Source organism: Balaenoptera acutorostrata, chromosome 6 (assembly GCF_949987535.1).
Source record: "Balaenoptera acutorostrata chromosome 6, mBalAcu1.1, whole genome shotgun sequence".
Taxonomy (NCBI): Eukaryota; Metazoa; Chordata; class Mammalia; order Artiodactyla; family Balaenopteridae; genus Balaenoptera; species Balaenoptera acutorostrata.
Genome location: NC_080069.1, coordinates 124,962,960 through 124,989,106, shown reverse-complemented (window position 1 = coordinate 124,989,106; position 26,147 = coordinate 124,962,960). Strand labels below are relative to the sequence as shown.

Genomic DNA, 26,147 nt, shown 5'->3' with positions numbered 1-26,147 from the left:
TGGGTTCGAGCACTGGTCCGCGAAGATCCCACATGCCGCGGAGCAGCTAAGCCCGTGCGCCACAACTACTGAGCCCGCGCACCGCAACGAAGACCCAATGCAGCCAAAATTAAATAAAATAAATTTATTTTTTAAAAAAGGAATGAGACAGGGCGACAAGGCACCCTGAGACGGAGCCCCAGGCGCGGACACCCCACACGCCAGAGAAGCAGGCAGAGCAGGTGGGGCCCGCCATGCTCACTGGCACCAGCAACCGTCACAGGCATATTCTCACCCTGGGCGCCACTGTGGCCAGCACCTGCCCTGTGGAGCTGACACTCCCAAACCTCCCCCCAGGGGCAGGGGCAAAGCTGACCTCTGCACACACGTCAGACCTGACCCAAACACTGCCCCCGCCGCCCCTCCCCGTTTCACAGTTGCGATTCCGGAAACAAAAACACAGCGGGTGCCAGTTACAACAAATGTACTTTTATCTCCACTGAAAAGTCCATCAATCAGGGCTGGCCTGGGAGCCGGTGAACTTGCCCACCCAGCCCCTGCAAGGGCAAGGGGAGGATCCCTGAATCCAACGTGTAACCACCACAGCCAGCCAGGGGCCCGGATCCCCATGAGGTCACAGATGCCCTGTGACCCCTGGGTTGGGGCGTGTTCACAGGCTGTGAGACCCCGAGGCTGAGCTGTACCCAGGCTGTCCCCGCAGCACCTGTCTCTGATCTCATCATGGGCTCTGGGGACCCAGTGTGGCCCAGGGTGACCAGAGGGCCCAGGACCCCTAGAAAGCCCTGCACGGCCAGCAGGAGGGCATTTAGGTATATCAGGAATGTAGTCACGATTTGATTTTCTCAGGAAGAAGGAAGAGGCTCCCCGGGTGGACGGGACCTCCCTGAATCACAGCGCTGATTTATTCCTACTTGTTCCTAACGGTGCCCCGACGAGAACCAGGCAAGGAGCCCAGAACCAGTGGCAGAGCACCAGAAGCCCAGCGGCCACCCCAAGCAGCTATGAGGCCCCGAAACGTCCTGGCCCAGTTGCCGCTGGCCTCTGTCATCAGCCCGGCCTGGAGCACGTCCAGCCGGCTGGGTGGACACCGCACAGCCAAGGTCAGGGCCAGGGTCTTGCCGACAGGAACCCTCGATGACAGGACTCATCAGTCCCCCGGGCAGCACCCACTCGGGAGCCGTCCCGCCCTAGGAGGGGGCCCAGATGGGCAGGGGGTGAGCCTCCGTGTTGAACACATAAGTGTCCAAGCTGAGCAGGTCTGGGTCGTCGGAGAAGAGCAGATACAGGTACTTGAGCGTCTCCCCCAGAAAGAAGCTCTCCATCTTGTCCCTGGGCTGGGGATTGCGGGGGTCCTGGACGTTGCTGATGGAAGAATAGCCGCCGGAGGGGACCTGCACGAGAGCCAAGGCCACAGCGTCACGATGCAGGCTCAGCCCTTTCAAGGGCTGCAGGCTAGAGGCACCCTCCCGAGACCCTGCCCCACCGCAGCACACACGGCCCCCCAGGGCAGGGCCTGGGGCGGTGAGGACCCCAAGGCCCACAAGGGGACTGGCCACCCTGGAGGTCAGCCGTGGTTCCTCCAGGGACCCCCTGGGTGATGCCAGCAGCCTGCAAGTGACCAGCTGGAAAGCGCGACCTCCAGAACCTGTACAGGTCTTGCAAAAGCCCTGAGGTCACCCGAGGGGTGTACAACCCAGCACCTCACGTGCCACAGGGCAAAGATCAAGTCTCCGCTCTGCTGGGGTGGGCAGTGGGCCCTGGGCAGGGCGGGACCTTCTCTGAGCCATGGCCCCGGCTGTACGATGGGCGGCTGGGCCTGAGCACAGCGGGGGTGGTGGTGGTCACGGCACCCGTCCTGGGGAGCAGTGGCCCAGAAGTCACCTCCGGGTGGGAAAGTGCTGCCCAGGCCACACAGACAACCCAGGAGGGACACGCTCTGTGCACCTCGGGCCACGGCAGGGACCCTCGCCACACAGGCTGGCCCCCCCAAGACAGGAAGGAGGGATGCCCTGGCCCCCGGGTCGTATACACCTCGAGGGCAGTGCTGCGCAGCTGGGCGCTCGTGGCCAGGGTGGGGCCTCCCCCATCCAGCCACTTGGCAGGTGACGGTGAGGAGCTGGGGACGAGGACCAGGCGGCGGACGGGCCCTCACCCTCGTGTACGTGTTGAAGCTTCGCAGGATCTCCCAGCCCCAGTCCTGGTACTTGCGGTCGCCCGTGAGGCGGTACAGGTAGAACAAGCTCTCCACCGTCTCGGGTCGCAGCAGGTTGTGTCTGTCGGCCGCCTGGGGAGGAACGCGGGCTCAGGATTAGCCTTGCCATGCCCCTGCCCTGGCGCCGCCGGGCCCCAAGGCCCCAGCATGGCTCACCTTGACCTGCACGTCCTTACGGGACTTCTGGGGGTGCAGGTTGAAGTGCACGATTTCGGGGCTCAGCCCCGTCTCCATCTGACGGTTCATCTGGTAGCAGGTGTCCATGAGCGCCCGGGCCAGCTCCATGTGGTCGGCAGGCAGGCCGTGGTGGGCGCCCAGAGCTAGCGTCCCTGGCAGGAAGCACACCAGGTGGTCCTGGAATCAGAGAGTCACCTCACCACCGTGGACCTGCGGCCTCACGGGTTCCACACGGGTCCAGCGTTATCAGGCCTCCCATGTTCCCAGGAGCCAACAGGCCTGAGTGCCGGCAGGGCTCCAACAGGGGACTGAACTGCAGGCCACACACCAGGGGCCCCACGCGTGCAGGGCAGAAGCTGCTAGAAGGACCGCCACCTCCCGGGGAGCACATGCTGACCCGGGTCTCCCTCATCTCCTGCCCCAGACGGCCGATGGAAGCACCAGCTGCAGGAGGACAGGGGGAGGGGGAGCTGGGGGCGGGGCTCCCCTGAGCATGGAAGGCGGGGCTTGGAGCACGGGAGGGGCCCTGGTACGACACAGACCTCAGCTCCCCCTGTCACGAGCCATCAGATGTCAAGGACAAAGGGTGGAGCCCCAAGACCCCGCTAGGCCGCGTCAGACCACACTCGTGCTCACCATCTTGGCGCTGAAGCGGCCGTGGGTGAGTTCCCCCACGAAGGTCAGCTTGCCGGGTTCAGATCTGTGCAGCAGGTGCTTTTTGATTCCCTCCACGGCTTCGAGGTAGTCTTCCAGCAGCCTGTGCAGACCAGCGGGCCCGTGTGCTCGGGCCAGGCGGGCGCACAGCCCCCGTGTTCCGGGAAAGGACACGACCCTGAGCTCCCGTCCCCATTCTCGCGGCTGCCCTGTCTGGGGTGGCACCCCGCCAGTCTCCGCGTGGAGGCCTGTGCCAGCCCCGTGGGCTTCTACCCCCGCCCCTCACCAGGGCCCGTGCCTCCCCACCAGCCCCAAGGGGCCACCAGAGACCAGTCTCTGCCGAGCCTCTGGCCCCGACGCGCCCACCCCGGTTCTCTGAACCAGCCCGCGGGCTCCCCAGTTGGTGACACCCTCGTCTCACCCGTGGGTGATGGCCTGGAGCTGCCCCTGCCCCTGATTCTGGGTCACTGTCACCCCTGGCCTGAGACTTGAGGCGATCCCAGCACCCTCGTGAGGGTTCATCTCTATTTTCTAAGCTGGACGAGGAGCTAGCGCCGCTCCCCGGGAAAGCGTGCGTTTTCAGGGTCAGGGCACTGAGCTCGAGGAGGCTCAGGCGGCTCTGGCCACCTGCCGCGGGAGCGGACGGGCAGAGGGGCGGCCACAGGCCCGAGGAAGACCCCGGCTGCCCGGCACTGGCGAGCCGTGGACCCTGGCGGCCGGCCGGGCCCTGGCTCTGCACACAGGCTGTGAGGAGACACCCGCCCCGCGGAGGGGCCTGGCCCTGGCTGGCGCGGCTGCCTGTTCCCCCCACCCCGAGAGCTGGGGCCCACCCCGAGGGCAGAGAAACGGGCCTCACTGTGTCTCCTTCTTCCCACCCTGGATCCACTGCTTCAGCAGGTACTCGTAGTAGCTGTCGGCCCTGGCGCCCAGGGTGAACACACCCAGGTGGGTGAAGAGCCCGCTGTTGGTGTTGATGAACATGGGCACCAGCCCGTCCTTCTTCCCGCGCAGGGAGTGCACGCGCCTGGTCACCTCCTCCACGGCCTCCTGGGGCAGAGGAGGGCAGGGCAGTGAGCAGGACGGGCTGCACAGAGGGCTGCGCTCCTTGGACGCTGCCGCCACGACGGGCGAGACCACAGGGCTGAACCCGCCCTCACCACGGTTCTCAGCCCCACCCTTGGTGGACATCTTAGGAGCAAGTGGCCACCATAGCGCATGTATGCATCCTGACAACGTGCACACAACCCCTTCAGTCCACTGATGGGCAAGGGACCTGACGACGCACTTATACACAGAAGATACACAGCACCCCAACACGCAAACTCAGAAGACGAACCACTAATTGTCAGAAAAATCAATCGAGCAAGACACAATCACACACCCACTAAGAGGTACAAGTATGGCTGGACAACACACGAGGACGTCTGTGCAGGACGGGACCCGACAGGAGCCGTGTTGTCAAGATCCCCAGTTGGACACAGGCCAAAGCTCAGCAGGTGACCGTCTAGACACGCGGTCAACCCACACGATAAAGCCTGTCTGCGCTCGGAAAGGAAGGATTCTGACCAGTCCTGCAACCTTGAGGACTGCACGCTCACTCAACGCCCAGACTGCAGCCACTGCAGGAGGGACACGAACTGTCCAGAATGGGGCCCGTGCCAGAGCCCAGCCCTGTGAGGCTGCCAAGGGGGGTCGGCAAACAGTGCTGGGTTCAATCTGGGTGAGGGAATTGTTCTGGAATTACATAATGATGACGGTCACAAACACGTGAGTACATGCAATGTACACAGAAGAAGACAGGATTTCTCAATATATAAACTAAATCTCAATTAAAAACAAAAGGGAGGGCATCTCTGGTGGCACAGTGGTTAAGAATCCGCCTACCAATGCAGGGGACACGGGTTCGAGTCCTGGTCCGGGAAGATCCCACATGCCGTGGAGCAACTAAGCCCGTGCGCCACACCTACTGAGTCTGCGCTCTAGAGCCCGTGCGCCACAACTACTGAGCCCTGGAACCACAACTACTGAAGCCTGCACACCTAGAACCCATGCTCTGCAACAAGAGAAACCCCCACAATAAGAAGTCCACGCACTGCTACGAAGACCCAATGCAGCCAAAATTAATTAATTAATTAATTTAAAAATAAATAAAAATAAAATGCCATCTTTAAAAAAACAGGGGGCTTCCCTGGTGGTGCAGTGGTTGAGAATCTGCCTGCTAATGCAGGGGACACGGGTTCGAGCCCTGGTCTGGGAAGATCCCACATGCCGCGGAGCAACTGGGCCCGTGAGCCACAACTACTGAGCCTGCGCATCTGGAGCCTGTGCTCCGCAACAAGAGAGGCCGCGATAGTGAGAGGCCCGCGCACCGCGATGAAGAGTGGCCCCCACTCGCCGCAACTAGAGAAAGCCCTCGCACAGAAACGAAGACCCAACATAGCAATCAATCAATAAATAAATCTTTAAAAAAAAAAAAAAAAAAAAGGAGGGGCAGAAAAAAAGCTGAAGAAATAGAATCAACCTGAGAGGAAGGCCCACAAGCAGAGACCTCGTGCACAGGCGGGGCCCTGCCTAAGGCCGGCGAGCAGACACTGCTGGAGGCAATGACGTACGGAGAGCCAAGAACAAAAAACACGCGTCGGCGTCAGCCCTCCGTTCCACGTGCACCAGCTGGTCCCGCCACACAGCAGCAGCCACGCCAGCAACACCGCTCCAGCCGCCCACCCAGGACAGACACGTGCGTGGGCACAGTCCAGGTGCCACAGCTGGGGTGACCCCGATGTCATCTGCACTGAACTGGCTACACAACCCGGTGACTCCACGCATCCCACGGCAGCAGCCACGACGGAGCCGGCCGCCCTCACTGGCTCAGGAGAGCCCCGGACAACAGCAGGTGGACCCAGGGCCAGACAGAGCGCCGCACGACAAGACGTCCACTGCCAGGACCCTAAGGACACGGGACTGCACGGGGGTGGGGCCGGGCAGAGGACTCACCCTCCAGTCAATGCCTTTCATGCCTGCACCTCTGATATCACGAGATAACGGGATTCACCAGGAAAAACGTGGGACAAAACCGAAAACGACACTGGTCTCATGGCCCAGGATCGATGACCGCACAGACCTGCACCTGCCCCACTGACCCAGAGACAGCCCCGCTGCACACCCGCTCCAGCTGGAAGCACAGCACCCCCGTACCTGAAATTTCTTAACTCCCGTGAGACGAGAGAGCTCTCGGAACTCCAGCTGAATGCTTGTCACCTCGGCCACCGTGCTGTCAGAGGTCCAACGCGGTGGGTGGGCAACTCCAGTGCCGATGTTTACGTCGGAGTACGGAATCTTAGAGGGTGTTTGGAACGCAGGCATTAACCGATTTCCAAAATCCTCCTGATACACAACACAGCGATGAGTCAATGATTCCTGTCCCAGAGCGGCCTGTCTCCATGGCATGACACTAACCCGTCACCCGTTTCCATCTAATCCAGTGGAGAGATGAGTTTGCTGGCTTCACGTGGCCCCACCCCTGAAGAGCTGCAAAAGCCGAGCTGGACTCAACCAGCTCTGAATGACCGTGCCTGCAGGCGGCAGGGCCGCTTCAGCCACGCACGTGCACGTAAGCAGACTTGAGTGCGTGGAGGGGAGAGCAGACTGCAAACAAATGCCTCTCCACCGCGATCCCACGAGAAAAGGACCGACTGTGCAGCACTCGAGACCCCAGTGCCCCCAGGACATGAGCCGACCTGGCGCCGGGACACTCACAGCCTTTTTCAGAAAGAGGACGTCCCCGGACAAGTGGAAGGCGCTCAGAAGACCCCCCAGGATCCGGATGGTGCTCTCAAACAGGTTGACGTCCACATTTTTCTGAAACAATAACCTCTGGGACACCCACTTCCTGGCTTCTTCAAATTCTATCACGTGAAACAGTAGAGATACAGGAACAAATGAACAGTCCAAGCATTTCCCTGACTGCTCCCTCTGGGGCCACGTGCATCCCCTGCAGGGTTTCAACGTCACTTCCTAGTGCAAGAGGGGACCCTGAAGGCTTCCAACCCCGCAAAAAGAATCGAGCCAGTGTGCAGCTGGGGGAAGGCCATGCAGCACGAGGTCAAGTGCTCGACAATCACAGCCACGCTACAGAGGACCACGAGGGTGAGTGAGTGGCAGGCGGTCTTCAGCCCAATCAGAAGACTTAAAGCAGATGTTTAAAATGCCAGTTTAGAAACACCTAGAGACACACCATCCCAACTTAGCCCCATCTGCGCGGCACAGGAGGACATTAGGGAGAGATTCGGGGCGCTGGCGGCTCCGTCGGATCACGTGTCACCTCCCACCACCGGGCCCCGCCTGACTGCAACAGAAACACGGGCTGGGAACGCCCCTGGAAGCCCACCTACAGCCTCACTCAACTCTCGGCAGGGGGCGCAGGGGACGCCTGTCCTGAGCATCCCCTGGGCGCCTGGACGAGGGGACAAAGGAACTGCCCACGGCCAGCACGGCCACCCTGGCACCCAGGACGAGGGGAGGCTCAGCCGAGCGGGACACGGCACGTGGACACCTCCCGGGCCAGGCCCGCTTGGGCCCGAGGGTCACACACGAGAGCTCGGCCCCCGCGCTAGGGATGAGCAGATACCTTTCTTCAGACCCAAAATCCACATGGTGTCCAGGGCGTCGATCAGCGTGAGGCCGAGGCCGAACCACTCGCTGAAGGACTTGGACACGGGCTTCAGCTCGTCGTGGCCCCAGGCGAACTTGCGGTATCCGGCCCACGCGTGGCGGAAGGCGGCGACCACGGCCTTCTGGCGCTCGTTCTGCGAGGCTGCGAGGAGGGAAGCGGGGCGTGGGCGCCCGGACAGAGCCGTCCTGCGGCCCCACGGCGAGTGAGGCTGACGCGGGGCACCGTGGGCTGCAGTGAAGGTCTGCGCAGGACCCGCTGCCTGGCCCGGGCCCATCCGCCTCCACCAGGGCCCAGCGGGGACCACCCTCCGGGGGGCAGTGGCCACTCGCAAAAGATCGGAGGCCGCAGGACCACTACGGCTGCGACGTGCAGTCTGGTTTGGGGATATCAAACGTGACAGGCGCTGGTGACCCGGACAAAAATACCTCGTCTGGCGGTGCCGCGTCCTGCCCGATCAGCTGCGGGCACTTCCAAAGAGGACAAAATGGGGAGCAGACACCGCCAAGGCCGCTCGGACGCTCCCCAGGGCGCCCTCGGGGCGCGTCCAGAGGCAGCTTCCCGCCACACGCCGGGGGACCACGCGCACACACGGGGCTACCGCGCAGGGGAACACGTGTCCACGGCTTCACCACACGTCCCGTCAGTGTCGACACCCACGGCTCTGCCGTCCATTTCTAACCCCACACGGCCGCCCCGTGTCCCCACTCCGGGCTCTCCTGTCCTCCCTGGGGGCTCCAGCACCGAGAGCAGAGGGTCCCGGCGGGGACCCAGACTCAGTTCTCCTGTCCGTGGAATGGGAACAGGACAGACTGACCCCTCAAGGGGCAACATGAGGACCGCAGCCCCCAGGCCCCTGGCTGCCCGGACACAGGCGGGAAACGAGCCTCCCGCACACACGTTCCTGTGCGGCTGCAGCGCCAGACACGGGACGACAGCCGCCAAGGAGCCCCACGTCCTCACCAGAGCTCCAAGGGGTGCCTGACCCCGAGACCCGCGCGTCCCTGCACGTGGGTGTCCAAGGCTGAGCGGCGCTCGGAGGGACGGCAGGAGCCCCCCGCCGCCCCGCCGCCCCGCCGCTCCTGTGCGTGTCCACACGCCCCCTCCCTCAGAGTGCCCGGGGGAGGCCCGAGAGGGCGCAGGCGGGACCTCACCTGGACTGTTCCTCATCCTGAGGGCCTGTGGGGAAGGCCTGGCGGGGGCCTCTGCCTTTCTTACAGGCAGCTGGGTGCCCTGCTCCGGTTCGGGCCCCGTGCCCCTCCGGCTGGAGAGGGAGGAGGGAGAGCGCTCAGACCCCGGGCAGAGGTGCTGACGCCCCGAGGTCGAGGTCGAGGTCACAGCCTAGCTGGGCTCACACTCGGCCTCCACGCGGGGGGCCCTGCCCCGCCCTCCCACCCCCCACGGGGCACACGCTGTCTGCGAGGAACAGGAACGAGAAGGCCATTACGCGTCAGGCTGGTTCTCTTTGTCGTTCAGGGAAAGAAACACCACAGAGACCCCGACGGCCTCTGCGCCCCCATTCAGCCCGCCTCTGCTGCTGCCGGTACCTGACGCGGCTTCCCTGCGCGTCGTCTTCCCGGGGAGCCTCGCCCACCGCCTCTGCCCTCCTCTGGGCCTCTTCCTGCCTCCTGTCCTTGGCGTCTCCATCGGGGGCTCTAATCTGCAGGTTGGGGGGTCCCCGTCGGAAATGCCTTGGAGGCTTCTGGGCAGAGACAAGAAGAGACAAGAGTCACTCGTGAAATGATTCCATCGTCCATCTGGGACGCTGCCCCCCGTCTGACGCGGCCCCGCGCAGGGAGCGCTGTGGACTCGCGGAGCGGCTGCAATTCCCACAGGAAATTATTTTCATTTTTCCTACGACAGGCAGCTCTGGGAGGAGCCCCTTCCTCGCCAGCTCCTGGCCCTGACTACCCGGATGGAGGCTCTGCCAACGGGCGAGTGTCGCCCTGGACAGCGGGTTAAGCCCCTGGCAGGGACGTTTCTGGGTGTCAGACCCTAAGGGTAGCAGGGCCGGCAGGGGGAGAGCCAGCACGGCCCCACGGACGGAGCCGCAGACGGCACTGTTGCAGGCCCGCGCCCGGACTCCCCAGCTCCCTCCTCGGAAGGGTGTGGCAGAGGTGGCCGGTCAGCGACAGAGCGCTGCGGGCAGGGCGGCGCCCCTCCTGGCTCCCAGCCAGCCCTCAACAGTGCGCGTGGCTGGCAACTCCTCCAGGACGTGAGGACGCTGACTTGTGAATGGAAAAGTCTCTGCTTTTCAGCATCCGTGGAAACCTTGCTGGAGGATCCCGGAAGACATTCTCCTTCCAAGGATTCAAACCCCACCAAGCTGGGCCCCCCGGGTCAAGAGCGCAGGTCTGGCCGAAACAAAGCTGCATCGCTCAAACAGGTCCTGGGGACGAGTGCTGGCGTCTGAGCGGAAGAGAAGGTCCGAGCGGCCTTCAGGTGCACAGCGGCCCCAGGACTTGTGCCAGAGGAGACACGGGTGTTCAGCCCCTCACGTCCAGCCCCTCCTAGACACCAGAGACGGGGTCGTGGACGCTGAGGTGTGGGAAGGTGTCTCTCAGTGGGGAATGTGCCGTGTTCTGCTTTCACAGGACTCTGAAGGTCAACAGGCAAAAGAGCAGCCACAGAAGTGGAAGAAAGGATGCTCACGGCTCCAACGGGAGAAATTCCCTCTTTTACCCACAGACCCTCCAGTAAGACACGGGGAGAACGGCCGCCTGTCTCTCCCCGGGGCAGCCCTGCAGGGGTGTGAGGCCGGCACCTGTCCCAGGATCCTCTCCCTGGGGGGCCCTCGGCGCACGTGGACGGACACCCCAACCCGCAGTGGAGGGTGTCCCCAGGTGCAGAGCGCCCCGGGTTCTCCAAGGCCGTGCCCCCTGGAGCCACTGCCCTTTGCAGGGGACTTTCCCTGGCTCTCTGGCTGCCCAGACTGCCCTCTAGTCTCCACGTCCTCCCCCCGCCCCCGGAAGCGCCCCAGGACGAGGCCTCGCCCCTCCCTCCCCCTCTCTGCGTACTCCCAACCCTCTCCCCCAGGCCCCGACTGACGCTCGGGCCCCCAGCAACTCGGTCTGGGCAGGTCCAGAGCGGAGCGCCCGCCTGAGCGTCCCCCACCAGTAGCTCCCACAGGAAAGCGATGGGTCTCGTTCACACCTACCAAGGATCCGGCACAGCAGACGCGCAAAGAAGATGAAGGACAGAATAGCCCTCCTCCTTTCCCCCGTCTCCTTCATCCAACCAGCCCAGAGTAAGGAGTGTGAGGTTAGAACCTCAAACAATTGGGAAGAAACAGGACCCTTCCCAGTCTGTCTGAAACAGCACGTACTGTTCCGAAGTGCTTCTGGCACGGGCCCGGGTTACAACTCCACGGATAGTTTATTCAAAGTACCTGAGGGGACGCCCCCGCGAAGGTTTCCGGGTTCTCAGCTGCTCTCCGAGGAGCTGGCAAGACGGGTGGATTTGCGGGTCTCATCTTCGGCCCTTCTGCCGACCTGCTGCCCACGGCTAAACAAGAGAATCTACTTCATCTCAAATTCGCCACAAGGCCTGGAGGACATTCAACGTGCACTCGAGACAGCGTGCACACAGCTATGACTCCGTGTAAAAGAACGCGGTGGGACCTCCGAAGAGGGCCGTTCAAGCAGTTCCAGAACGGCCACAGGGAATCACCCCTTTTCCAAAGCACCTGGCAGTTTCTGCCCTTATCCCCACCCACACGCCCGTTACTCTGCCTTTATGTTTTCCGTTTCGGGAAGGGCACAAGGTGGCACACGGGCCATTTACTGGAGCAAACCTACAGCGGCTCTTTAGCTTTCCTCCTCAAAGAAGCCATCCTAGAGCAATTCAGAAGGGACCCTGCACCTCCTCACCGGCACCCTGCCCGGCCCTGCCCAGCCCCCGGTAGCGCGTGCTAGGAAATTCACGCAACGCGTTCAGACTCAGCATTCAGTCTCAGGACCTGAATCTCACTGTGAGACAGAGAGGGTGAGATGCCGGTCCTCACAGCAGACATTTGGGAAACAGTCACACAACCTCAAATCAACAACCACCTCCCAGCCGGGGCGTGGGAACACTCTAGGCTTCTCTGTATTTCCACTTCCTGCCAATGTGTTGACGTCTACGCTTCCTGCCGCTGCGAGATCGCGTTGCTGCCGCTTAGCCCGCCCTCAGGGAACCCCCACGGATCACTGCGGAATCGTGGAGCTGGTACCTTTCCACTCGTCGGCCACACTGATGTAGGACAGGAGGCCGCAGAGCATCAGGAACGCCAGCAGGAAGAGGACCACGTTCCGCTGTAACCTCGACAGCTGCTTCCATTTCTGAGACAGACAGACAGACAGTGACACTGTTTACTAAAAAGAGCACAGCTGGAAATCTCTCCCACTGTGACACACTCCGTGAGGACGACGAGGAATTCCGGAAGCCCAGCCTGGGATCTGCTGCTTTTGAACTGGAAGAAGTTGCCTCTCGGCAGGGGCCGCAGGCTGGGATGATACTGCTGCAGACGACACACCGCACGGGCCCGCGATCGAGGAGAATGCAAACCCACGCGGAGACCGTTTCTGGCTCACACGTGGGCAGCGGGGAAAGACCGGCAGCCCGCGTGTGCTGGCTCAGGCTCCGCCAGCCTCGCCTCGGCCCTGCAGCCCGGAACCCCGGGAGCCGCGGGGCCGACCCCGTTCGTGTGCTCGCCCTGGGGAGGCCCCCAGGCCGCCCCTCACCCGCCAGAACGAGCGCCGCCTCAGGCCCTGGACGCCGTCGTAGCTCCGGCCGGGGCTCAGCGTCACCGAGATGAAGTCCCGACGCGGCGGCAGCGGCGGCGGCGGATACATGACAGCGGCAGCGGCAGCGGGCCGGGGAGCCTCGCCCTCCGGCGTCGTCAGGAGGCCCGGCTCCGAGCTGGGCCGTGAGTCCGACAGGTCCGACGCCGGTAGGCGGCCATCGCGCCGCCGTCGACTCCCCGCCCATCGCTCTGCGCCAATGCGCCTTTGCCGCGCCCTCGGAGTCCCACTGCGCCTGCGTCCGCCGTCGCTGCTCCTGCGTGCGGGCTTACGTCCCACGGCGCGCCTCCGTGCGTGCGCGTTGACGTCACGCCCACCCCGCTTACTCTTGCGCACATCTCGCTGGTGTGGCTGCGCAGCCGGAGGGGTTTTCGCTCGAGCCGGTTCCCCTGGGATTTCCCCGTCATTGCGGCCCCGCGCGGCTTCCCCAGGGCCTGTGGGCCGTGGGATGGGCCGGGCCTTCTCGGGCTGGCGCTGACACTGGGCAGGTGTGCCAACGCTCCGCCATGTCGGCGGGGTGCCTCTGCGCCCCGGACCCCAGGTCTCGACCGTGCCCTCCCCCACCAGGTGGATTTGACCCGGAGGGGCTGGGGCCTGGGGGGGCCGGGGTCAGCGAGAGGACGGGGGGCCCGTTGCAGAGTCAGAGGCTCTGGGAGTTTTCATCCTTTGACCTATCAACCTTAAAAATAGCTGGCTATTTTATCAGCAAAATGAGTTTATTCAGGAATGGCAGAGGAATTGCAGTTAAGGGTGTGCAAATATAGCCTGTAATAGCCATGTCGAGACCAGGGAAAGGAATAGTACTTTGCAGAGAAAAAAGGGAAGTTGGGAAGGGCTGCTGTGTATGAAAGTCCATTTTAGGTGGGGCTTAGTGTTAGGTTTGGGGAAGTTCAGAATGCCATGAAGCCTACCTGGATCCTAATGCGTCCTTGTTCCGAGATCCGGTGCCCTAAATAGCGATCCTGAGTTTGAGCAACTGCAGTTTTTCCTTGGAGGCTTTAATTCTCCTTTGAAACCAAAAGTTTTAGCAGTTGGATGTTGTCTTCCTGTGAAGAGGTTTGAGGAGGCGAGCAGAGCAGCTAATCATCCACGTATTGTAATAAAGTAGAGCCTGCAGGAAACATATCATCTAAATCAGCCTTTTAGCCTTGTGAAAAGTAAGAAGGAATTTCAGTGAAACCTTGGGGCATTAATGTCCAGATGTATTGTCCTTCCCAAGTGAAGGCTGAAAAGGTCTCAGCTAGCCTTATCAGCTGGAATTCAGGCACACCTCATTTTATTGTACTTTGGTTTATTGCACTTTGCAGATATTGTGTTTTTTTCAAATTTAAGGTTTGTGGCAACCCTACATCCAGCAAGTCTGTGGGCGCCATTTTTCCAACAGCATTTGTTCACTTCCTGTCTCTGTCACATTGTGGTAATTCTTGGAATTTTTCAAACATTTTCATTACTATTATATTTGTTATGGTGATCTGTGGTTAGTGATCTTTGATGTTACTATTGCAAAATATTAAAACTTGCTGAAGGCTCAGATGATGGTTAGCATTTTTTGGAATAAAGTATTTTTAGATTAAGGTATGTATATTGTTTTTTAGACACAATGCTATTGCACATTTAATAAACTGCAGAAGAGTATGAACATAACTTTTATATGCACTGGGACCAAAATATTCATGTGACTTTCTTTATTGTGATACTCGCTTTTTTGTAATGGTCTAGAACCAAATCCGCAATCTCTCTGAGGTGTGCCTGTCCAAAGCATGCACAGCATAGATTAATTACAGTGAAAAAATTTGCTTTCAGTAGGAATGGATGCTAGTAGAGTATGGGGGTTAAGAACAACAGGGTGTCGAGGGGCAGCAACGTTGATTATTGCCTGCAGGTCCTGGACAGACCTCCATCCTCAGCCGTTGGGCTTTCTCACAGGTTATATTTAATAGTATTACAGAGACTAGCACAAGGGCTAGTGAGGCTCTGAGCCTTGGAATCCTCTTATGGGCTTTATACCTTGAAGGGCTTCATAGGGTATTGATTAGTTCTGGGGAGAGGTTTCGAGGGGCCTATTTAAGTCTTAATGGGAAGAGTACTGTGGATTTTGCCAATATCAGTTGGAGATTTTGCCCATAAGGAGGATGGTAGCTGACTCAGTAGGGACAAATGATCAGCGTCTCCCAAATCAGCTCCAGGACCGTCAGAGACAAAGCAAAGCAAAGACAGCAAAGGGTCACTTAATTCACCTGGTTGGCTATTTTGACTGTTACTGTGAAATTCTAGAATTATTTCCCATTTTGGGAGAAATTCCAGCATATTTGCTGAGCCGTCTTGGCCCAATAAATGAATAGGGGCGGAGAGACTAAGGAGGGAAGTGTGGGTATCTCTCAGGGGCCTAAACGAAAAGGAACAGGTTCAGAGACAGGACCCTGTTGAGGTTCCTCAGAGACTCCCACTATTTGGATCACTTTCGTGCTCTGAGGCAGGGGCTGCTTTACCGCAGTTGAACTGAGAGTGTGGCTCTGGTGCCAAAAGAGATTCATTCCCAATCTGGAGAGTTGTTTTTCTGAGCTGATGAAGAGGGAGGGTTGGGAAGAACCCCTGTGGTTCCTCCGAGGCCCGTTGGTGGTGGTCAGGAGGGCGTTGGAAAGGCTGGTTAGAGGGCTGAAGGTACTTGAGGCACTTACACTTGTGACAATCTTTTTCCCAAAGTCCTGGCTTTTTGCAATAATAGCAGGAACTAGGAGGATTTGGGTTTTGTTTAGGGACCTTCATTTGCTGGAGTTGAAGGTTAAGGGTTTGAGTGGACTTCCTTTCAGTTGAATAGAGTGCAGATGAGTTGGTGGCTAAATTAGCTAAATCTGGAGTGGACGTGGTTTCCGGTTCAACCCTGGTCCTTTCATCTAGAAGGGAAGGATCCCAGTTACGCCTGCTAATGAACACAGAGCTAAAGGCTACCTGAGTGGATTTGTTACCAAAGGAAACTTGGGTCTGATCGTCCATGGAGTAAAGCCGATCTCCTGACACCAGTGTGTGATGAAGGAAAGGGCGGCGTTTATTGCAGGCGCCAAGCAAGGAGTCCACGCAGCTGGTGCTCAAAAGGCCCGAACTCCCCGAAGTCTTTCAGGTAAAGGTTTTTAAAGACAGGGTGAGGGAGGAGGGTTGTGGGGTGTGTGATCAGCTCGTGGACATTTTTTAAAAAATAACTTTACTGATTTTAAAAAAAATATTTTTGGCCACATTGGGTCTTCATTGCTGTGTGCGGTCTTCCTCTAGTTGTGGCGAGCGGGGGCTACTCTTTGATGCAGTGCTCGGGCTTCTCATTGCAGTGGCTCATCTTTGTTGTGGAGCATGGGCTCTAGGCGCGCGGGCTCAGTAGTTGTGGCGCGCGGGCTTAGTTGCTCCGTGGTACATGGGATCTTCCCGGACCAGGGCTCAAACCTATGTCCGCTGCATCAGCAGGCGGATTCTTAACCACTGCGCCACGAGGGAGGTTTGGACATTCTTCTGATCGGTTGGTGGTGAGGTTATTGGGAGTCAGCATCATCAACCTTCTGGTTCCAACCAGTCTGGGGTCTACGTGCTGGAGCGACAGCATACAGTTAACTTCTTCCATCTGGTGGGCTTTTCAGTATCTTCAACACAGCTCACAAACATGGCTCAGAATATTACCTGTAGCCCTTGAGGAGGAACTAAAGGTCCTTGGCTTTGTTTAATGGCTAAACTATTGTTTTTTGGTATTGCTTGTTTTCCTTTCTTCTGCATTTTCTCACTTCTCTGATTAAATGTACTCTTGGAACTCGGGGAAGGCCTGGGAGACTGAAGGTTTTCTACAGACAAGAGGCAGGTGGAGGACATGGTGGGGGAGAGGGGCTGTTCTGGGAAGGCCCCATAGTGTCCTGCTCGGTTATAGATTCAGTCTCCAGAGGAAGACCAGAATTTTCTTTAAGGACAACCTGAAGTCAACTATAATAGTTGTGAACACGTTTATCAGGTCGTTGCCTGCCAGCTTGAATTTTGTTCCCATCAACAAGCTTAGGAAAAGCTTTTGAAATGTTCAGTAAAGATCTCCAGCAAGTCCTCAGGCCTGTCAACAGTCAGGGTCTGTTTTTCCAAATCCCTTCCAGATTCCCATTTGGCTTCATTCAGTATGGGGCCTGACCTTCACTAATAAGCCTGTGGACTAACTGATACATATCTGAGAAGCCAGGTTGACAAGTTTGAATCACTAATGTTAAATTCTTCAGCAAACCTATGGGTGTTCTCAGTTACTTTCAGAAAATCTTTGACTATGGATGGCTAACAATTCAACTTTACTTAGTTCGGGGAACATAAAAAACTAGGGATTTAGCATTTGGACCCCCAGAAGGTTTAACTTTAATAAAGTTCAGGGGAGGGGGAAGTGGGGAGAGGTTTTGAGAAAAAGGGGAGTTCAGCAGGAGGGTTAAGAGGAGGGGGTGGGAGGCCCAGAGGAGGCGAGGATGGCAGAGGTTGAAGGGAAGGCGGGGCTGGGGGCACGAGGAGGGGAGGGGAAAGGCCTCAGAAGCCATTTCGTGTTCTTTCAAGTGTTTGCTCGCCTCCATTAGTTAGTTTAGAAGTGCTATTTTGTAAAGAGGCAATTTTAGAGTCCTGGATATGTTTGGAAGCCTCAAGGTACAAATTAAAATAAGCATCCCAGAAATTCCCTGGCAATCCAGTGGTCAGGGCTCTGTGCTTCCACTGCAGGGGGCAGGGGTTCAATCCCTGGGCTGAGGAACTAAGACCCCACAGGCTGGGAAAAACAAAAAACAAAACAAACCATCCCACTCAGTCTGTTTAGTTTCAGAGCCATGGCTTTCTGAGTTGATTTCTGAGACAAACAAGTTTGGGGAAAACCAAAGTTCCCCACAATGGCCACTAGTGTTCTGAATTATTTCTGGTTAAGGGGCCATAGTTTTTTTTTTTTTTTTTTTTTTAGGGGCCATAGTTTTTAAACATGAAACCAGTGGAGCTTCCTGAAGAGGGGCCGCACTTATGGCATTGAGATGACTGGGACAGCATTTCTCAGAGGTTTTCTCGAGAGCAAAAGAGAAGATCCTAAATAACGTGACCCCAGAGGAGTTTTAGGAAAATTCCAGCACGTTTCCAATAAGGAGAACGAACAAGTATTCAGCAAAAGGACAGAGCCTTCCCCAAATGCAAAAAAACAGAACAGATAGATCCCAAATAAAGCCAGAGAGCTCAACCAGAAGGAGGGCCTGAATACCAGAGACTGGCCAAGGGCATGGGGTGGCAGGGCTGTCAGCCCCCAGGGTTCGCCTCCTTCAGACCCCACCTCTGGACACCAAGTAATGTCCACTTTACAAGTAAAGCAGCTAGTTATTTTACCAGCAAAATGAGTTTATCTGGGAATAGCAGAGGAATTAGAATTCAGGACGTGCAAACTATGGCTAACCACAGCCAAGTGCAGAGAAGCACAGGACCATTACTTTGCGGAGGAAAAGGGGACGTTTCACTTGTGGGAAAGTCCATGGGAGGAAACAGAGTTCAGGGTGGTGACAAGTCTCCTTGGCTGGGCTGTCGCCTTCCTCCTGTTCAGGGATGAGTGGGGGGCCCAGGGACAAGCAAGCTCCCCCTTCAGGCCTCCCTCAGCTCAGGGCCCCTCCCTGGTGCTTTGCAGGCCTGGCTGCCCACTCCCTCCGTGGGGAGCCCACTGCTTCCTGCCTTCTCAGCTGTGACAGCTCTGGGCCTCAGGAGGGCTCCCCCGCACGCGCACCTACTGCTCAGCACCTAGGCTTGTCTGAACCCGCTCCAGAAAGATCTTCCTCCCCTTCTGCCCCTTCCCTTCTAGGGGTCATCCCTGGGGTCTCTTCGGGTCTTCTCCCACACACAGCTCTGCTGGCAGTTCCAGCGATGTCCTCATGCACCCCTCCCTGCGCAATGAGTTACCAGGGAAACGGTGGCATCTGGAGGATGCACGTGCAGGAAGGTGAGTCACAGGCTATCAAAGTTGAGGGCACAGGAGCTGGTTCAGATGGCATGTTCTGGGCCTGCCCCCAGGGTGCCAGACCCACTAGGTCATCTCGGGCTCCCCTGAGACCCTGGGAAAGAGCTAGATGGAGCATGGGGGAGATTCCTGGGTAGTCCAGAGCGGGGTCAGCACAGCCTGTGGGCTCTTGTTCCCACAGGGCCCAGGAGGCTGCAGCCCCTGGATGGATGCAGCCCTGGGAACAGCCGGTGCTGCTCCCACACGTGTTGGTCAGAAACTGCGGTCACCAGGCCGGGCTGCATCACAGCACCTCGTGTTTATTGGAAATCCCCACATTCTGTGGAAAATCGAGGGTCTGCCGTCTTCCAACTCAATTGCTTCGCTAGCGGCCATCTGGGTTAGAGATGGTGGGGGCGTGTGGCCCTCAAGGGAGCAGGAGGGAGGCCCTTGTGGCGAAGGGACCCACCGACCGGGCTGCCCCCTGAGTGCAAAGCGGGCACAGGGAGCCTCACCTGTGAGAAAGGACTCAGCACAAGCAGGGTCTCCTGGTCACAGTGTCCTAGCATCACGGAAGATGCGAGCATTGCAGGAAACTCAGTGCAGGGTACGCCGGACCCCTTCTGTGCTATGTGTGAAACTTCACGTGAAAATAAAAAGGTTTTTCGAAAGCGAGCTGCTTCAACAGTTTACCCAACTACCTCTACTTGCATAGAAAAAAGGTTGCTGGGTGTCCTGGTGTGGCAGTGAGGAGCCCCTGGGCCGTGGCGGGAGCCTCAACCTCGGCCTCCCCCTTGGTGACCCTCCTCTGCCCCAGGCCCTCTGCTTGCCTGTGGAGCAGCGGGGAGAAGGAAACTAAGGCACAAGGTTCGATTCTGAGGCTTGAAAAGCGTGGCAGAGCCTGGATGGATGCAAAGTCGTCCTGCGGGCCTTGGGCGCGGCCCTGACCCCGCCATCACACCCAGGCCGGGAGGCGTGGACGCAGCCCCCGTCCACTCCAAGTCGCTGGAGGGATCACCGCCTCTGGACCCACCGCCGGACAGCGGCCTTCCCGGGGAAAGCATGGCCGCGCGCGGACTGCGGGGCGGCAAGGGGGCAGGCGGCCTCGGCTAAGCAGCGGGCCGCATTTCGTGATGCTCTTCACATCAGCAGGAAGAGGCAGGTGCCGCTGTGCTGCCCTCCAGACGGGGAAGTGGGCACTGGGACCCCGAGCAGCCACGCCAGGGGCAAGAGACCAGAGCCAGCTGGTTTCTCCCTGCCTCGGCCAAGCTGCGGGGGTGCAGCAAGGGGGCCACGGCCCCAAATACGGAGGCTGCGCCCCCCACACCTCCCCAGAGAGCAGGGGCGGAGCGTGAGCCCCGGGATCTGTCAGAAGCCACCGGCAGGCTGGGCGGGGACGGCGCGCCCCTCCTGGTTAAACTCCAGACTAATCGACCACCACGGGAGCCTCCAGCATCAGCACCGGTCCCACTGGTTCCTGGGGGCTGAGGCCTCGGGCGGAACTCCAGAGAACTCAGTGCCAGGCGTGCAGGCCAAGCTTCCAGAGAGCCATCCCGACCTGCTGTCGGTCTCAGCCGGGCGCGGAAGGGGGCTGGGCTGCGGCCCCAGGTTCAGCTGCCAGGGCGGGAGGGGCAGCTGCTGCAAACCTGCCGCCCTGCGAGGGGAGGACACCGTCCTCATCTCCACAGAAAAGCGCGGGGCGGCTGCTTCTCCTCCTCGCCACGCGGGTTCGCCTGGGGCCGAGGAGCCACCACGCCGTCCTGCCCCGTCCCGTCCCATCAGGTCTCAGCTCAGACAGGCCGGTGCGGCTCTCAGCCGATGCCGCCACACCTCCCTCGGGCCCCCCATCAGCCTCTTCTGAGCCCCGCTGCGCCAGGTCCTGAGTCCCTCTGCCTGCGGTCCGGACCCCACAGCAGGAGCAAAGCCAGAGAGGCCAAGTGGGCCCACGGCAGGCCTGGGGTCACTTGGGCCCAGGGGACCGGGTGGCGGGACAGTTCCCACCCTCGTGGAGTGAACCAGCATGCTTACTTCTGTGATCCATGTTCTGCAGCCAGAAACTCAGAGCAGCCTGCTTTCCTCCTTGGAGCCCAGGCCGAGGCTGCGTCCTCAGCCTTGGGGACCCCGGAGCTGGCAGGTCTAGGAGGGAGTCAGGCCTGCAGTGTCCTGGCCATGTCCACGTCCAGGATGAGCGGGGACTCGAACTCCCGGCCTTGCAGGTACACCTCCAGTCCCTGGAAACAAGCAGGTCATGATGACCAGGTATCCAGTCCCTGGGCTCCGGGTGAGATGCCAAGTCAGCCTGGAATCAACGAGGGGCAGGATAGAGAGGCTTCTAGGAACAAGGCTTGGATGTCCTGAGATCTCAGGTCAGGGCAAGCCCTCCCACAGTGCAGGCCAGAACTCTCCGGAGAAAGGGGAACCAGGTCTCCTGCCCCAGCGAGGCTCCCACTGGCCCAAACCCCAGGCTCCGATGAACCTGGCTTGTCCTCCCTGACCCCCCGAGGCCTGTCGACACCTCACTGCAGCCCACGTCTCGGAAAGTCCTCTGCAACTAAGGGACCATTTACCCGGCTGGTCGACTGAGGCAGAGCTGTGACTTCCCACGAAGCTCCCACCTCGCCCCCGTCCTCCAACCACACAAGCCCGACCCCAGAAGAGCCCCAGATGGGCCTGGCGGCTCTCACCTCTCCGGAGTATGACACCAAGGGCGAGATCTCGCAGATGGCCGGAGGCTCTCCACTGCCGGGTGGGCTGGGGGGTGCACTTGTCACCATCTGCTCGGGGGGTGCGTACCCCGGGGCCCTCCCCTGCACCACCCACCACGCTGGCTGGCCCAGTCCCTGCCCGGCCAGGCTGTCCACCACACCCGCCGCCCTCCTCGCGGACAGCTGGGCCCCGGGCACCGCCCCACCCGAGCGGCAGGCTCTGACTTGGGCTGGAAAACCCTCCTCGCCCCTTGCAGGCATCTCACACAGAGCCCAGGCAACCAGACTTAGGGGGCGGCCGTTGACAATCACAGAAGGAGACACCTAAAGTCTTATTCTTTCCGCACCCCGAAAAATGACCTGCCTGCCGCTTTCTGGATGTCACGCCTGGGTCTTGGCTTCAGAGCTTCTGATGAGCAGGGAAGGTGTGACCCCCATGTCCCCTGGGGTTCTAAGCAGAGCTTAAGGGCCGGGCACACAGCCACCTGCCTTTGGTGTGGGGCCAGGGTGGAAGCGCCCACCGCAGCTCAGACCACAGCACAGCCAGCAGGGCCCTGGGGCTGGCACTTGGGCCGCAACACCCTGACATCCTGTCCTTCGGGTCACACCATGCAGCCCACACTCACCTGGGCTGCTCGGGGAGCCGGGCCCCGTGTGCGTCCAGGAAGTGGGCTCCCGCCTGCAGGGCCCACTGGTGGTGCTGAGCGAGCAGGGCCCGCCGCGCCGTGGAGGGGTTGTCTCTCTCAGCCGAGTCAGCGTTCTTCAGAGGGGAGAACTCCTCCCCCCGCAGCACTTGGAAGGCCACGAAGTTCCTGGGGGGGGCGGGGACGACAGCTGGGGACCCAATCTCCCAGCCCAGACGCCCTGGTCCTGGGCAGGTGAAGGCCAGGCCGGGTGACGAGGACTATGTGGGGGTCTGGTCTGCAGGCAGCAGGCTGCGGAGGGCCCCCCGGGCACCGCGTGAGTCTTTGTTTCTGATTGTTTCTGAGATCTCGGAGGTGCCCTTAGTCCTCCCTTCCCTCCCCTTCCCACCAACCCCACCCCCCAGGGTGAGGGCCACATACCCTGGGAGTCCCCAGCAACCTCGCCTGGAAACAGCTTCCTAGCTCCCAGCCAGGGGCAGATGGAGGGCTCAGAAGAGAACATGGGTGTCCCCCAAAGTCCACAACCCCAAGGGCTCCAACTGCCCCAGACGCTCCCTGTGCTCCCACCCCAGGGGCTGCTTCCTCTGACCTTCTTGCCCTGAGACCCGCCTGCAGCCCCCCAGCTCCCCCCTGCGAAAGGGCACTCCCACTGTGAAGCCCCCAGCCTCCACTTCCCTGCCTGGCTGGGCCTCAGAACCACCACCAAGTCAGGGAAGGGAAAGAGGAAAAAAACGAATGACTTCTCCACTAACTTGGCAAACGGGAGCACATCAAACACGAACTTCTCCATCTTTATCCCGTTGGGCTCGAGTGGCTTTACTGGATTCCCCTCCTCGTCCACGTAGGGGACCTTCTTCACAGCCACGTGTGGCTTCAGCAAGGGCTCGAACTCCCTGGGGGACAGGAGGCCAAAAGGAGGAAAGACACAGTTCAGACAGGACATCTTGGAGCCCCAGCCCACCTCCCCCATGCCCGGCCAGCCGGGGCAGGTGGGTAGATGGACAGATGGACACAGCAGGCACAGGGCGGTGGGGGCTGAGCCCTGTCTCTGGAGGGCCAGGCATCCTCATGCACCCCGGCCTGAGAGCTGGGCCCCATCAGCCACATCCCTGCCCAAGCCCAGTGGCGACTGGCAAGCCACGGGGTGGACGTGGTGCCTGCGGGCAACGGCCCCCCCCCCCCCGCCCCCGGAGCAGGGCCACGCCCACTCAGCCGCAGAGCCTTGTACCAGATACTGGAGCGCTCTGCTGCTTCCAGCTTGTTTGAGCGCAAGACCCTTTCCGTACCGCACCCCACAGCCCCACCCAGCTCAGGTCTGCCCCCAGTCCCTGTGGCCCGGCTGGTCGCCCTGCACACCTGGTGACCATCTGGAGAAAGTCTCGCGTGAAGAAGTGGTTGCAGATGTTGCCCGCGTTGTAGAGCAGGCCCCCTCCGGGCGCACGCAGCCGGGCCGTCTGGGGGCTGATCTCGCTGTACTCCACCACCTGCGGGACGCCGTCCACCTGGCACACCACGCCCACCGGCTCCTCGGGGGACGCCTTTTCCACCACCTGCGGCCACGACCGGACGGGCGGGGACGGCTGACTGGGGCGGAGCCCGGCGTGCGGGGAGGAGGGGGCGGGGCCAGGGACTGGGAGGAGGGCGGGGCGTGGAGGGCAGGCCTAAAGGAGAGGCGAGGGCGACGCGAGGGGCGGGGCGGGGCGATGCGAGGGAGCGGGGGCGACGCGAGGGGCGGGGCGACGCGAGGGGGCGGCAGGCTCACCTTGGCTCCACAGTCGGCACCCCGCAGCACGCAGAATCCGATGAAGACCGGGTCGGCCAGTCGCACCAGGATGTTGTCCACACAGTACACGTGCACAAACTCTACTCCGCGCCGCTCCATGTCCTCTAAGACCTGGTGGTCCGCCAGCGCGCAGTACAGGCCCCCGTTGCCATCTGCAGAGGGAGAAAGCAAAGGGTCTTGGAAGGGCTCCTGCCGGCCTCAGCCAGCTAGTTGAGGGCGCGCTAGAGGCAGGCGAAATCCCCCGGGGCTGGACCTTGTGCCTGAGGCCGCTCTCTGTCGCCATCCAAATAGCCCTGTGGCTGTTCCACGTGACACATGGGAATCAAGGCCCAGAGAGGGAAGGCCACTGGCTCAGGACCATGCGGCCTCTGGGCAGCATATTTTGGCGTCTGTCCCAGGCATCCTGACCCCTAGCTAGCTCCACATTCTAGGCCAGGCGGACCCTCCCTGCCTGAGGGATGGGGTGTACCTGGCGCCATGGCAACCTTGTCTTTCCGCTCCAGGATGGCCCTGCCATCGAAGGTCACAGCAGGCAGCATGCGCTGCTCAAACATGACCACGTTGTTGGGGTCCAAGTGAAAGAAGTCATGCTCCTTGAAGAACTTGGCTGTGGGCCCCAGCGTGAACTCACTGGTCATGATGTACCTGCAAGGGGAGGCAAGCCTGAGCCAGGCTTTCGGAGGGCCTGGCCCCTCTGGTAGATGGGCTGACATCAGGGTGCAGCCTTAGGGCAGCGGTCAGGCCTCCGCCTGGGTGGGTGCTGGGCTCTGTCCGGGGCTGTGCTGGGGTTGGGGTTCAAGTCTTGGTGTGGAGCAGGACTAGGGCTACACGGGGGGGATCACTCTGGGGCCAAGGTAACACAGGAGGGCACACCAGGGCACGGTGCAGCGGGTCCCATAGCGCTCGCCAGCCAGCTGCTCCACCCGCCGAATCCGTTCTGCCTGCAGCTGATACAGGGTCTTCTGGCTGGGCAGCCCCACCTGATACATGCCCTTGGGGTAGGTCACGCCCAGGCGAGTGCCCTGCCCACCAGCCAGCAGCAGCACGGCCACCTTGTTCAGGGCGATCTGGTGGAAACCTGGGGGCATGGGGCGCCATGAGGGGATGCCTGGAACCCGTTACACAACCACCCTTTCATTTTAGAGCAAACCAAACTTGTGCCTGGGACGGTGAGACATCTGATAGCCGCAGAACAGAACTATCCAGATAACATTCTGATTTGGGCCTGGGCCTCACCCAAACCTAACCTTGCCCCGACCCCGCCAAGGTACTGACGATATCCTCCTGGGTTCATTCCCAACCTAGGTCCTTCAGAGGAAACACCGGGTGGGCCTGGCCGGAGTTGTCCAGCAGGGGCCTTGGGCAGCCTCCCCTGCAGGAGCGACTGCCTCACCTCCAGGCCAAGAGGCAAAGAGCGCAGCTGCGCCGGCGCTGGTGTGAAAAGGAGCGTGTGCAAGTGTCTAAGGGGGCCCCTGCTGTCAATACGTGGGCTGGGAAGCTGGCCATCCAGGCGTGCCCAGCACAAAGCACTCTCCGCGGGGAGTAAGGCCTAGGGGCGGCTGCCAGCATGGCAGCGTTCGGGGGCTCCAAACCCCAGGCCCGAGCTGGTGCATGTGAGAGCGTCGATTTCACGAAGAAGGCAAACTGAACTCCAAGTACCCCCTCCCCTGTCGCCCCGCTCTGCGGGCGAGGCCGCCTTCCGGAGCCCGGGAGCGCCCGCCGCCTGGACCCCCGACCCGCCTACCTTCCTCCTCCCAGAGCCGCCGCGTCTGGGGGGCGACCCCGCTCGCGCTGCCCACGCGCTCGGGAGGCAGGGGCCGCAGGCGCGCGGCCAGGTCAGGCGCGGGGGCCGGGGGGCGCGCGCAGGCGGCGGCCGCGCGCCGGCAGTGCTCGCGCAGCGCCTCGGGCTCCAGGGGCTCCAATTGGGCCAGCAGCGCGGCACGCGGCCCCGGCGCCAGCTCGGCGCAGAAGCGCAGGAGGTGCTCCTGGCCGGCGCGCTGCAGCCGGGCGCGCACGTCCAGCTCCGAAGCCATGTCGTCGCCGCCGCTGCCACCGCCCTCGGCCGCGCTGGCACTCGTGACCCGCGCTCTCGGACCAGCGTCACGGGACTCGGCGGGCGGTGCCGACTCCAGCTGGGCGGGCCCGAGGCGCCCCGCCTTGACCCCGCCCAGGCCCAGCCCGGCCGGGTCGCGGACCCCCGCCCGCCCCGCCTCTCTTCGGGCCCGATCCCGACCCTGTCCCGCCCCCGATCCGCCCCGCCTCTCTTCGGCCCCGGAAGCCACGCCGAGCCCCGCCCCTGCCCACTCAGGCTCAGGAGGACTGACTTCAGTTCTAATTCATCTCCCTGCCCACAGCCCTGGGGGGGGGGGGGGGGCACCTGAGGGAGAGGCTAGGGTCTGTCCCTGCCCGTGGACCTATTTGCATTTACCAAGACGCCTGGCGCTGGGGACAACAGTCCGGGGCTCAGTGAAGAGGCCAGCCGACTCACGGCTGGGCTGGGGAGGACAGAGCCAGATCACCAGAGGGGCCGGGTGTCTGGATGTCACCAAGGCCCCCCAGAAGGCCA

The 26,147-nt window shown here is 60.8% G+C and overlaps 2 protein-coding genes across 10 annotated transcripts; both read right to left on the bottom strand.

The window, feature by feature from the left end:
• Positions 1-104: 104 nt before the first annotated feature.
• On the bottom strand, positions 105-12,705 carry MAN1B1 (mannosidase alpha class 1B member 1). Of its 2 annotated transcripts, none has more exons than XM_057547989.1 (13): positions 12,434-12,705; positions 11,923-12,031; positions 11,101-11,216; positions 9,260-9,414; positions 8,867-8,976; positions 7,671-7,856; positions 6,800-6,948; positions 6,239-6,427; positions 3,900-4,090; positions 3,026-3,194; positions 2,369-2,566; positions 2,153-2,284; positions 105-1,391 (listed from the first exon to the last, which is right to left on the bottom strand). In XM_057547989.1, exons 1-13 carry the CDS (start codon positions 12,542-12,544, stop codon positions 1,188-1,190), a joined length of 2,019 nt encoding a protein of 672 aa, XP_057403972.1. In that variant the 5' UTR covers positions 12,545-12,705; the 3' UTR covers positions 105-1,187. The 2 variants fall into 2 exon arrangements, with proteins under 2 accessions (XP_057403972.1, XP_057403973.1); XM_057547990.1 differs by having other exon boundaries at positions 3,026-3,146; positions 12,434-12,704.
• A 534-nt stretch (positions 12,706-13,239) lies between these two features.
• Positions 13,240-25,781, bottom strand: UAP1L1 (UDP-N-acetylglucosamine pyrophosphorylase 1 like 1). Of its 8 annotated transcripts, none has more exons than XM_057547993.1 (10): positions 25,326-25,778; positions 24,455-24,659; positions 24,051-24,226; positions 23,561-23,733; positions 23,155-23,348; positions 22,551-22,691; positions 21,781-21,966; positions 21,134-21,200; positions 20,478-20,748; positions 13,240-13,604 (listed from the first exon to the last, which is right to left on the bottom strand). In XM_057547993.1, exons 1-10 carry the CDS (start codon positions 25,612-25,614, stop codon positions 13,573-13,575), a joined length of 1,734 nt encoding a protein of 577 aa, XP_057403976.1. In that variant the 5' UTR covers positions 25,615-25,778; the 3' UTR covers positions 13,240-13,572. The 8 variants fall into 8 exon arrangements, 7 of the variants coding, with proteins under 7 accessions (XP_057403976.1, XP_057403975.1, XP_057403977.1 ...); XR_009008575.1 differs by lacking the exon at positions 13,240-13,604 and adding an exon at positions 18,750-20,103 and having other exon boundaries at positions 20,478-20,680; positions 25,326-25,775; XM_057547992.1 differs by lacking the exon at positions 13,240-13,604 and adding an exon at positions 18,750-20,103.
• Positions 25,782-26,147: the final 366 nt, after the last annotated feature.